Source organism: Andrena cerasifolii, chromosome 10 (assembly GCF_050908995.1).
Source record: "Andrena cerasifolii isolate SP2316 chromosome 10, iyAndCera1_principal, whole genome shotgun sequence".
NCBI classification, from domain to species: domain Eukaryota; kingdom Metazoa; phylum Arthropoda; class Insecta; order Hymenoptera; family Andrenidae; genus Andrena; species Andrena cerasifolii.
This window is the reverse complement of record NC_135127.1, coordinates 1,985,029-1,997,962: the sequence shown is the minus strand read 5'-3', so window position 1 is coordinate 1,997,962 and position 12,934 is coordinate 1,985,029. Positions and strand designations below refer to the sequence as shown.

At 34.5% G+C, this 12,934-nt stretch overlaps 1 protein-coding gene across 3 annotated transcripts; it reads right to left on the bottom strand.

Annotated features, from left to right (window-relative positions):
- Positions 1 to 3,631: 3,631 nt before the first annotated feature.
- Positions 3,632 to 11,676, bottom strand: Tsp97e (Tetraspanin 97E). Of its 3 annotated transcripts, none has more exons than XM_076821705.1 (8): positions 11,526 to 11,676; positions 11,309 to 11,442; positions 10,566 to 10,733; positions 7,676 to 7,774; positions 5,787 to 5,912; positions 5,580 to 5,708; positions 5,278 to 5,405; positions 3,632 to 5,095 (listed from the first exon to the last, which is right to left on the bottom strand). In XM_076821705.1, the coding sequence occupies exons 2-7, from the start codon at positions 11,366 to 11,368 to the stop codon at positions 5,331 to 5,333; spliced, it is 657 nt and encodes a 218-aa protein (XP_076677820.1). In that variant the 5' UTR covers positions 11,369 to 11,442; positions 11,526 to 11,676; the 3' UTR covers positions 3,632 to 5,095; positions 5,278 to 5,330. The 3 variants fall into 3 exon arrangements, with proteins under 3 accessions (XP_076677820.1, XP_076677821.1, XP_076677822.1); XM_076821706.1 differs by having other exon boundaries at positions 11,531 to 11,672; XM_076821707.1 differs by lacking the exons at positions 5,278 to 5,405; positions 11,526 to 11,676 and having other exon boundaries at positions 11,309 to 11,519.
- Between the last annotated feature and the right edge of the window lie 1,258 nt (positions 11,677 to 12,934).

The window sequence follows — 12,934 nt, the reverse complement described above, 5'->3', positions numbered from 1 at the left end:
GGCCCCCCTACCCGGAACCCTCGCATCCTGCCATTTTTTTATTTTTGAAATTTTGTAACCACAGTCTCATTTTTAGCATCTCCAAACTCACATCGGTTCGCTACCATGCTTTACGCGCCCCCCGCACTAATCTAGCCCCAATCAATACTGATACCCGGGACAAGTTGGAAAGTGGAATGCGTTGTGTCGGTATAAGTCAACAGAAATATTGTTAAGAGGGGGGGGGGGTCGTGCTAAAGTGATTAAAAAAATCTGTAAGGTGTACCCTTTTATGCACAATTACCCCTGTATCTTTTGAACGCATTAATTGCCGAAGCTAAAATTTTATATTTGTGGTCTTTCCACACCCCTCGTAATACCCACCAAGTTTCATCTCGATCGGCCACCGGTCCCTTGCGGAAGTACAACCTATATTTTAAAGTATATAGTTGACTATTTTAGATCGTTATTTGATTTCTTCTACCTTCCGAAATAATCTCGTGTATGAAATTGTTTCACTAAACCAGTTATCATTTCCTTTATTTAAGTTACATGGTATATTTATAAATTATAATTATTTATTTTTAATGTAATGTGATATGAACTGAATACACGTATATGTATTATTTTGTGAATTTAGATGTATAACATACAATTAACTTTAGGTCAACTTCGATAAAAGCAGCATAAATTATATATATTGAAATGAAGCTGTATCGGATATATGGTATTAACCCCTTACTGCATATTACACACTTGTAGCAATATCTTTGGCTGCAAATGTAAAAGATTTTTATACACATATAAATGTAGAATATCCTTTTTGTTTTAAGTAATTTCGTTTAGTCTGTGCCCTAAAATTGCATTTATTACGTGTGTAATGATAACATCAATTGCAAGGTGTAATATAATAAAACATTTATTTTGTTTAAAAAAATTGTCATTATAATTTACTAATAATTTTTTATTGGTTATTTTAAAATATTGTTCTATAGTATTTTGCTTCCTAAAATAAAGTTTTTCTGTAATAAAGGGTTAATATATCCTTCAATGTCTAAAACCATATTGTAAAGTGGATAATACGATAAAAAAAATATGGAATGCAAATTTGGAATGTCAATATCTATGATTTCGGTTGTGTTAAATGTGGGGAAAGTTAATATTTTAAACAGGGGTTGAAACGGTTCCAAAAATAACTTTCAAACTGCTATATATATATCGATTCTGACTGAAACAGTTATGAAGAACCGATATTTTGAATAAAGGAGCCCATACATGTTGCAAGTATAAGTATTGCGATACAAATCTCAACGTGTATTTGACTGTCTCAGTATCAATGTATCAGTATCAGCTGGTATCGCCGTCTGTATCAATGTACTGAAACGTCGATACCTCGAGCGTGCAACTGACACGAATATCTATATGTTTCAACGTGTATGTTGTTGTCTCTTATATCGCGCTACCAAGGTTTACTTCTCATTCATAGACAGACAGTTTTAGAAGTTTAGTACTTAAGAATATTACCAGGAAATTCAAGAAACTATATCACCCAGAATTCAAAGAACTTTGCATGCGCGCACATGCGTGAATGTGTTTGTGCGTGATTATGATTAACAACACGAATGAAGCAAGCCCTTCATAAATTGCCTAGCATATTTCAGGAATAATCTTTCCAAGTAATTGCGGAGAAATGGTTGTAGAGAATTTTAAGTCTGTGTAACTATTTTCGGCAGCCAAGTATCGTACTGTTACAATCAGACTTTTTTCGGCACTTACTGTCTCTCGTGACAGTACATATTATGTTTTACAATTCTACATTTTACTATTTCCAATAGATTATTAGAAAGTGTGTTATTCATTCGCAAATAGTTTCTGAAGTCATTTGGGTGATTCGTTCTTAATTCCTGGCGTAAATTTAAAACAGTATACGTATTTCTCTTATATAACCATTGCTTTGCCTATATTCCTTTTTTGACGCCTTTTTCTCTTTAATGATTCTGACAATGCTACAGTAATTGCTCTACACACAGGTGGTGGAGACAACATTTCAGTACGCAGTTTTCAGCTGAACCAGTGTTGCCAACTCAGATTTTTTAACATCCGTAGATAAAAGTACAACATTACGTAGAATTCCGTAGATCCCCCTTTGAAAAATCCGTTGATCTACGAATTTTCTGCATAAGTGTTAATTATGACATGTATGAAAGAAGCTAATTCCCTTGCTCATGGAAACCGTTCTTTCCCAAATCCTTTCTAGAAATCTTATATTTCGACCCTCCCGTAACATCCTCACAGAAATTATTGTCACAACAAAAATTCACAAATTACGAAAAAAGTTCACGTGCAATAGTTGTGAAATAAACTTTGACTAATTCCACTTCAGTACAAGAGCTTTTCCCAAATGTAATGTTTCCCCGAGTGTCGTTTTCGCCAAAGACTTTCGTCCCGACGTAAATTCACGAAAAGGAATTAAAAAAAGTTCACATACAAAGATTCTGAAATCAACTTTGCTAATTCCTATTGTACTCGTTCAAAATGCAGGGTAGTAGAACTAGAAAGTAATAGCTTGAATTCCAGCGCTTAAGTGTGATGAAAAGCTCTTGTACAGTAATCGCCCGTTATGAGTCCGTCGAACGGGGCTGGCGGCGGACTCATAGTGGCTTGCGGACATGAGAGAACCGGACAACGAGCGAGAGGACACGAAAGCGTCGACACGAAGTTGCCGTCGGGTACGAAAGAGAAAAAGCATGATACTCTGTCTCGCTCCATCTTTCAGCTCGAGCTTGCGCTCGACCCGCGTACGGGCCCCTCCAGCTGAAAGACGGAGTGAGACAAAGTATCATGCTTTCTCTCTTTCGTACGCGACGGCAACTTCGTGTCGACGCTTTCGTGTCCTCTCGCTCGTTGCCCGGTTCTCTCAGTCTCGTCCGCAGGCTTCCAAGAAATTGTGGGGATACATAGTCGCCGGACTCTCAACGGGCGGAAAAAACGAACTCATAACGGGCGATTCTTGTTGTGAAGTGGAATTAGCGACTCGCAGTAAATCGGCGGTTTGGATCGCAAAATCAATGGCAACAGATGTCGCTATTAGTCGTTACAAAAAAAAGTGATTCTTTTGCTGATTATAGGTTACTAACTCATGAAAAAAGTAAAAAATCCGTAGATCCGTAGATAAAGTAAAAAATCCGTAGATCTACGGAAAAATCCGTAGGGTTGGTAACACTGAGCTTAACTGATGTCTCATGATTCTGTCTCAGCGTGTATCTGGCTGTTTGATACTTGACACAAATCTCAGATGCATGTATCGATATACATCTCAACGTGTATGGGGCCCTTAACTGTTATAAGGAACCGAAATTTCTGACTATATCGATTTCGGTTCCATACACTTATATATCGGTTTTATAATGTATGTATCGGTTCCGAGAGTTTACTATATACCGACATATAACCGTTATGGAACCGATATAATATCGTAGAACCAGAACCAAAATCGATATAGGTAGGCCAGAACTTTTTTCACTCGTAACGGTTTCAAGATTATTTCGGTTCTTACGACTGTTTTGAGAACCGAAACCGATATCATAACTGTTTTCAACCCCTGTACTTAAACAACAGTTATAATATAAATTGAAAATCATAGCTTAGTATCTCTGGTCGAGTCGAAAACATATACATATGTATTTATGCTAAAATAAATATTGTAACATCAATATGAGATATTATTAGTATGCACTTAAACCTGCACATTTCTTTAAGACGCTTATTTTCTAATAGGTATGCAATACATGTTCCAAGCGTGATTTATAATTATAATTTGTTGATGTAAAGTTTAAATCGATCGTGAAATTACATAAATTTTAAACCTAAAGAACAATTAACTTTAATGAACCTTTGGAAGTATAATTATTACAATGGCTCTTTTATTGGAATTTATAGGATGCTATGGAATGATTTAAAACAGTAGTTGTAATATTTTCGTAAATACATGTTGCGTAAAACTGAACACACAATTATCAAAAACGAATAAATTCTTATGATTCAGAAAGCAAATGTAAAAATTACGGGAAGCAGATCCTAAATTTAAAAATTAGTAATAAAGTGATTATGGTACGATAATTACCATTATTATAATATATATGGCAGTATTATGATAATGTATCAAGACGAAAGGTTTTTATACGTGTAATGTCTTAAGAATCGTGTCATAGTTATGTTCTCATTATACGATTAATATGTTTGATTCATTAGCGAAATACCAATACTTTTGTAACTCATAATGAAATTTTTATTCATAAATTGGTAGAACGTGATGAAAATTTGTTCAGATCAAAAATCAATAAAATGCAGCTCAGTTTTGAAATTCAAAAATTAGACTATACATATAATGAACTACTGAGTATTTTTCAAAAATATTTTCGCATACTGTAAATATGTTATTAAAAAGTCAAATTACAGAGGGCTTTCTAAATTAGAAAAAAGTTACATAATTACAGAAAAAAAATTATAAAGCTTACAAAGAGCAGTTTGTGTGTATCTTTCAAAAAATATACTTTTGAATAGGAAATAAGTTTACTAACGACTGTAAACAGTGGATCATATTCACAAACTGTTCCTTATAAATAAAGAGAAAGGTTTTGTACAAACGCGCTCGCACAAATGTATCTAAATATTACACTACAAGGCGCATTGAGGCTTAGTACAATAGTTCTAAATGGATGACTAGAGCACACATTTCAGCTGTTATTTTTCTAATCTGTGCTAAGATCTATGACTGCTCATTTCCAAATCATGTTACTCTTCTTCGCTGATCGTTATCAGCTGCAGTAAAAGACAAACAGTTCCTTGAGAATCGTATTACGCGCACAGTGATCTACCATGGAAAAGAAAATCAGTACTTTGCTTCTCAAACGATCAATTACTTGTAAACGTGATATCAAAGCAGTTAAAATTGGGCCACTCATCCATGTACTATTGAAATCTAGATATACTGTCAACAAAAAATAAAACTATATGAACCATTTCACTAAAAATAATTATGTCAAGAAAGAACATAAGCTTTTTCATGTGGATTTAATTGGTTTCTGTAACGTCTTGCCACGAAAGCTGCAATCACCTGAAAACATGTAGGTAAATACGATTTATATTAAGTCATTACTGAAACTAACGTAGCATATTAAGCCCTTTAAATGTTACATGACATGTCGTGCGTAAAATGTGTGAACGATACAAAGTTGTTCTTCTAAATATCGGTATGACAATGTGTAGAATAAAAGACTGCAACATGAAACCACCCACCATCTATTAGGAGGATCGTATGAGGTGACAGAGGACATAGCGATGGTGTTAGACTAGAGAAAAGCACTAGGATTAGCTCGTGGATCTTTCTGGTTCCTGTATCGCACCGTCAACCAAACACCAATGAACTGCAACGAGTACACAACATCAGCTAAATAACATCGTTCATTGCAACAAAGTGAAACATTCCACAAGTACAGTGTACATCTTTTTTTAAGCAGCGTATCAAATGTTCACAATGCTTTTTTAAAATGGTTGTATATATGTATATTTAAAAATCGATGTCATATAAAATGGTTTACCTCTGTAAAACTGAAAAATAATCCTATGCTGCCACACAATTTAAATGCATAATCAATTGTGGACTGTAATTGTTGCATACACGACGGACATTTACAATCTGCGGCTGTAGAATATTGGCAACAAATTTTCTAGAAGAGTAAGAGGGGATTATGAGAACTTTTGCGTCTACTATTTACATACATATGACTCCCTCTAAATATACTTACGTTTACATTCTTACAAGACAGTGGTTTTTCGACGTCTAAGATATTGTTCACAGTATTATTAAATCCACAGCAATTGAAAGTAGTCTGAACTTGTGCTTTTAATTCGTCCGTAATGGGTCTCCAACCCTAGAAATAACGACAGCTATATTTTGTGATTCAAGGGAAGCGAGCGCAACGTTTGAATTGTTGAGTTGATTCAAGTTCCGCGCGTGTACAATAATGCACTAAACATCTAAGGCAGGAGTGTCGAACTTCCCCACTCAGAGAGCCGCACGAGTCGGGCCCCCGGTCAGCCGGTTCCCCCACTTATTTTTCTCCAGGCGTTTCACGAGACCCGGCAGGGAGAGAGTGCGGCACCCGGAGGAGAAATTCATCAGAGCGAAGTAGGTGTGGAGGGGGCCGTTCTCCTACGGCTCTACGGAGCAGGCGAACAGGAGAGGGAGCCACTGCGGCTCGCGAGCCGCTAGTTCGACACCCCTGATCTAAGGCATAGAACTCGAAATTTTATAAGAAAGTCATGTTGATAATTTCTTATTTCCCATATGAGCAACCCGGATTTTATATAGAACGAAAAATACGGCTGAAGGGAACCATAGAAACATGTTCAAGTGTTGTTCTAACAAGGAAAGATCCCGAACCCGGAAATTCAAAAAATTCTGAGACTTTTTCTATCTCTTACAGATTGCGAGTTGCAAAATAAAATCGGAAAATAGCCGAATTTTCAGGGGTTAATTTCACCCCCTTAGAGTGAATTTGGGCAGCAAGAAAAAGTTGCGTTATGATTAGGAGGAAATCCTCTACATATTCACAAAGTTTCAGATTTTTTTGAATTTCCGGGTTCGGGATCTTCCCTTGTAAGTAGGGTTTATATAAAAACCGATTTTTGAAAAAACCGGTTTTCGAATTCTATTATTCCCAAAAAACTGGTTAAACCGGTTTTCGAATTTTCACAAAAAATATATAATTAAAATGGTAAATAAATATTTGTACTTATTTTGAAAATGTACAGTTTCCTTAATATTTATGGAATTACAAAAATATAACAAAATACAACATACTCTATCTATACAAAACTAAATGAATAAAAAGAATTCGATTAACTAAAATCCGTACAAATCCGTACTAGTTTTGAATTCATTTAATATTTATGGATCTACAAAAATATAACACAATAAAATAGACTGCATACAAAACCAAAAGAAAAAAAAACTAAAATAACTAAAATCCGCACAAAATATAAATCTTTTACAGTGGTACCAAATTATAAATCTTTATTCCATTTCTGTATTTTTCGTCAGAAAATATGAACCCATGAAGATTAGTTTTACAGTAAACTATTACCTACTACAATATGCTTGTGTCCGAGACGATTTCAAGTAAAAATGTTAACGTTTTTAATTAAATAATTAATTCATTTCTGTATATTAATTCTAGTATATAAACCTGGTTTTTTAAATTTAAAAATCGGTTTTCGAATTTTACAAATTTATAAATATAAACCGGTTTTTTAAAACCGACAGACCCTACTTGTAAGTGTTTCAAGTAGGAACCTGCCAGAGTAGTCAATTTCTGTTCTATTTACCACAATATGTATCTTATCTCCCTAATTTGTTTCGTTGTTTTCATTAGTGCGTATTGTTAAGACATCCATTAAATATTAATTTGCTAAAGAAATGCGAAAGATGTAACACTGATAAAGTAATAATAGCATATGCTTCAATTGTACTACTCTGACTTGCACTTTTATAAAGTTTCGAAGCTATGACACATTACGATAATTTCTTTGGAAATTTTTGGGTAGTGCACCTTTTACATTTAGTACAATACGTGTTACAGATGGTACGCACTAGATTGAGCCAAGTATATTATTTTCAATATATTAATGTTACCTGCTCTGCTAACTGTTCCTGTTGCTTGGTGTTAACCGCAAGACAAGCGCAAGCGATACTGAATTGAATCAGGAACAACAGGAACAAAATAAGCATGTACTATACAAGCATTATTAAGGATTATATCTGAAATTCGTCCTGTATAGTAAACTATTGGTAGAAAGTTTAGATGTCTGTATCATTTACGAGACTAACAATAAGTATTTATCAAATATCTGTTATTGAAACAAATTCACTAACTTACAAACAGATCTGTTTTCTATTTATAAAGCATGACTTAAATACTTTTACTTTATGACTGAGAAATGCTGTATTTATAGGTCATGTACAGTAGGTTGGTCCTTATTTATCAACTTGAAACTTTTGTCTGACTCTCTTAAAATCTTATTTTCAATAAAAAAAAATATCTTTGTCTTTGTTATTTGTATATTTTGATATATAACGGTCGCTCAAGGACTTTATATTTCTCATGTAGGAACTACAAGTTTGGCAACTGCGACTACAGTGGCTCACAGCCTTAATCGTGCACTCTTTAAAATTTCATAACATTTTTAAAATTGGTCCAAACGACTTGAGTTTTTTTGAGAAGCTAGAAGGATTAGTTTGCTAAGTGACATGTTTCATCGTTTTGAAAAAAATGCAATTGGTCAGAGTAGCAAAAAAAAATAGTAAAGGTCGTTTTTTCAACTTTTTTTTTGTGAGCCTGTAATGAAAATTCAAGAAACCCGTTTGTAGATTGAAGTAAGTTGTATACGTGTCTAAAATTTCATGAAAATCGGTTAACGTTGCTCTGAACTATAAACGTTTAAAGATTGCAGAATAAGGTCGAGAATCGCTGATTTTGGAAATTTCCAGTACATTCTCGAACTCTTCCGGTACTTTTTCTGAGGTCGAAACCGGCTTCTATAACCCAAGTACTTTTGAAGTATGTATATAGAATGAAACGCCAGCTCTTATGAGTAGTATTCGAATCCCATGAAGTGAAATTTTTGTATTTGAATTGACTCGGGTTCATGAGTACATATTGAACTTGATCCCATCCCTAGTAAGGACCACACTAACGTACAGTACCCTTCTTTATAGTCTTCTTGATAAACGCTAAACATTTACAAAGAAACTATAAAAAGAAGATTGTACAGGAATTTTCATATATCTACTTTAGTTTTGCCTAAGTAAATGATGTTCAGTAATGTTTGTGTCGGCTCCACTATAATAGAAAGTATTAATATTAGTACAATTAAAGTGACCAGACGTCCCGCAAAGTGTCCCGGATCGGACATGAAACATTTTCTATTTCACAGTGGCATAAAGTTACTGTTTTCTCTAATTTTTCTGTTGTGAAAAAATAAATATTTTTAATTTCGTTTCAATGTATCACATTATAATCACAAGTAGGGGAGACCGGGGCAGATTGTAACACGGGGTAAATTGTAACATAAGTAAAATCTTCTGAACGACAAATTTGACGACCCACAGCATGCGAGAGCTGCTTGACGATATTAGCACAGTCAGTTTGAGTAAAACAAATGAGCGTTATTTATCCATTTCGTGGTTAAAGCCTAGAATTTTAGTACGTAGAGCATGTAAGTAAATTTTGTCCTAGCACTTTTATTTCAATTAACCGTCATTAGAAACCGTTTGAATTTTTGCTTCTTCGTCGCAAACAAAGCAGTCATTGGTTTATCATAACGTGTACGCATTTCAGTAATTTGATGTGTAGTTTCTCGTTTGCTGAGATAAAATGCAAAAATTCGACCTCGGGGTAAATTGTAACAAACTGCTTCGGGCAAAATGTAACATGTTACAACTTATCCCACTCTAAATGGTGGCAAACATGATATTTACTGAAATATTAGTTACTTTTAGGATGAGAACATACAAGAAAAAAAAACAGAAAGGGGTTCTATTTCCAAGGAAGACATGGAAGAGGCATTAAACAGAGTTGTACATAATCCTTCAGAAGATAAATATTTCTGCTTGGTTTGCACTAAAGCATATAGCAACAGTAAACCTAACGAACGTTGAATTATGTGCAATCAATGTAAAATGCGGTCACACGAAAGCTGCACTGTCAGAAATATTCCTTATATCTGCCACAATTGTAATTCAGATAGTGAATAAGCAATAATTGTGCAACTCATGTATATAAAACATTTAATAATATCTCTTTTCGTTTTTATATGTTAGAAATGTTTATGCGTGTTTATGTTTGTGTTCAAATAAATGAAACAGATGCGTTACAATTTACCCCACATGCTGTTACTTTCTACCCCGGACTGGGCCACATTGTAACAAAGGTTCAGATTTGTTTAAGACGAAGCTAGATGCCTAAGTGTCCAAGATTTTGTCACGTACTTTCACGCAATTAGTTCACCACATATGTAAGTAGTGAATCACGCAAATTATTTCCTGATTGAGGAAAATACTTTCGAGAAAAAACTGTGGAAACTTTTTTTGTTACGATCTGCCCCGGTCTCCCCCGTGATGTAAGGATATAAGGTGTGCTCTTGCGCACCTTTTTCAAATTAGCCAATAACGTGCTCTTCCCAAGATCCTTCATGTTGGATTGTCAATCAATAGGATAGAATGAATTTATCAACATTTCGATATCCGTACCACTTGCATATGCATTCATATACATACATATTTTACTATGGCGGAAATTGGGAATGCGCAGTGACAGATGAAAATGAGCCGCTCAGCGAGCACACCTTATATCCTTACATCATGGTCTCCCCTATGTATTTTTAAATATATTGTAAATGCTTTAATAAACTACGATCAAGATCTCCTCACGGATCTGTTAACCCTTTTTTTTTTTGCTTGCTTGTCCCGCATTGGAACAGAAAATATCTGGTCACTTTAGTATAATAGACCATTAAAAGGATACAAAGAATAATAAAACTTGATGATGCTTAACAGCACCGATGAGACCTAGTATTGAAATCAGAATCAGGATTACGCCGCATGCTAAAATCCCTCCAATTATGGGAAGGTTCGTAACTAATGCGGAAGCTCTTCCATAAACAGCGACACCGATTAGGATAAATGCAACAACCTAAAACGTTAAAACATACCTTAATATAATTTCCTTTCGCTCGAAAGTATAATTTGATAAGTAGGGTAAAGGTACCAGTAGTTGACAAGTTTTCAGAAAAACGTGAGAAATAAGGTTTTTAGAAGTGCAACTATCTGTTTTCAACAGCGCACCGCGGCTCGTAATACCCACAGTTTGCCACTTCTGAAAACCTTATTTTTCACGTTTTTCCGAAAAGTTGCGAACCACTGATACATGGTCAACTACTGGTACCTTTACCCTATTACTTGTATTTATATTATACGTGATTAAAAACTTCCTCTTAGACACATATATGCTATGAAATATTAAAGACATAATTTATGACAACTGCTTACAATAATACGAAATAAAAATTTCTTCTACTGTAAGTTTCAGTGTCGAAAAGAAGAAAATGAAACTTAGGGAGGAAACTAAAGGAGTATGTTAATTATCTTGTATATAATACAGGGTTTCTGAAAAAAAGTCAATAATGCAAGGTTCTCGAAAGTAAGACACGATTAAAGGCTTGAACACAGAATGGTGCAGGCAATTCTCTTTCTGGGAGTTGTGCTTACAATGTAAAGGATGTTTAGCGCCGTCAATGCGTTTTTGGAGCACGTAAAGCCGCCACACATCTTCGTATACGAGCTTTGTTCTCTTCGGTGTGTTTGGTCACGATTTATCCGTCGATTTGTTGAATCACAGTGTTCTGAGAATTCGGACACTTCGTTGGTAATATTTCGAATTAAGGGGGAGAACGTATGTGCATCAATTGTTATGACGAATAAATACCTTACCAACCCTTCGCTGATGGCAGAGAACTGGCGACTGCTTAGACTGCAACACCTCGAGTGCATTCGAACGATTTCGATCTATCGAAGTAGAACCGCGCGCGAAATAAACGTGAATTTTATTAGCTCAGTTCATTCTCATGGGAACAGATGTGCCGGTGATTATGAAAGTGGTCTAAGTCAGAAATAGAAAAAGCTGAATTTATTGCTTGTTTAGATCAATGTAATAGAAATAAGTAATAAACTTTCTTGTTTCGATTTTTTGCTTAAACCACTTTCATAATCATCTACACATATGAATAAAATTACACGTTGACACTGACTAGCATTAATTTTATTTATATTAAATTATCTGTAAAATAATATTTTAAAAAAAAATTTATTAAATTTTTAACGCTTGCAAGAATTAAATTTTTTTAAACAAACGTATGTATATATTTATGTATATTTATTAGTGTAGTAAGCACTTCGTCAAATTTACATTAATTACAATAATTAAATTAATAATAATTTGAGCTTGCTGATTTCAGCTAAAATGCGACGCAGAATGTTCTTTGTTCTTTCAAAGAGTAGTCAGTCTGCGCAGTGAAAAGAAATATAGGCATCATAAATGCATCGTGATAACAAGCGCAAAGATTAAACAGTCTTCATATGGAATTCCAATTAAATACGTAAGATAAGGTGTAGGCATGTTAATTATGTCTCCATAGAACACGCGATTTTTTAAAAAAATTGAATATCACTTTTTATATGGTTTAAAATTTTAGATGATCAGTACCACACATTATAAATATCACAATATGTACTTCCGGTGTACCTATATTTTACAAAAACGTTGGTTGAATATATGTTTAGGAAAAGGTCATAAATAAGTTCACTTCAATCATTGTATTAGGAAGTCATAATAAGTATGGTAGAAATACAATTTGCATTGAGAGATTTGATTGTGCGGAAATACACTTTAGTAGTAAATTCTAAATGTTTAAAAAAAACAAACAGAAATAATATATACCTTAAGCCGGGAATCCACCTAGAAGCTAAGCTATGCTATGCTATGCTATGCTATGCTATGCTATGCTATGCTATGCCATGCTGCGTTTTAAAAAAAATAGCTTCAGTACATTTTTATGGAAACGTTTCCACCAAAAGCTGAACTAAAACATAGCATAGCATAGCTTCCCAGTGGATTCCCGACTTTATTATCTATTTAACACGGTTAAGTTTTTTTTTGAGAAGCTAGACGGATTAGTTTACTAACAAGGGGAGCATTAATAATAGAGATATTTACATGCAAATTATTAAACATTTCATAGTGGTCGTGGGGTTTAATGGGTAAAAATCCCACACTACCCTGCCCCCCCCCCCGGGGGGATTCACCTCTGAAGGAGTCGGGGTGCCTTTTGAAGATTT

Bases quoted from the DNA above. Each gene is read 5' to 3' on its own strand.
- Tsp97e (XM_076821705.1), bottom strand. From the start codon at position 11,368: ATGTGTGGCGGCTTTACGTGCTCCAAAAACGCATTGACGGCGCTAAAC. The intron at 7,775-10,565 runs GTATCCTTTTAA...ATGCTTGTATAG, and splicing joins ATCAAGTTTTATTATTCTTT to TACATGCTTATTTTGTTCCT. The intron at 5,709-5,786 runs GTAAGTATATTT...TTACTCTTCTAG, and splicing joins TGTCTTGTAAGAATGTAAAC to AAAATTTGTTGCCAATATTC.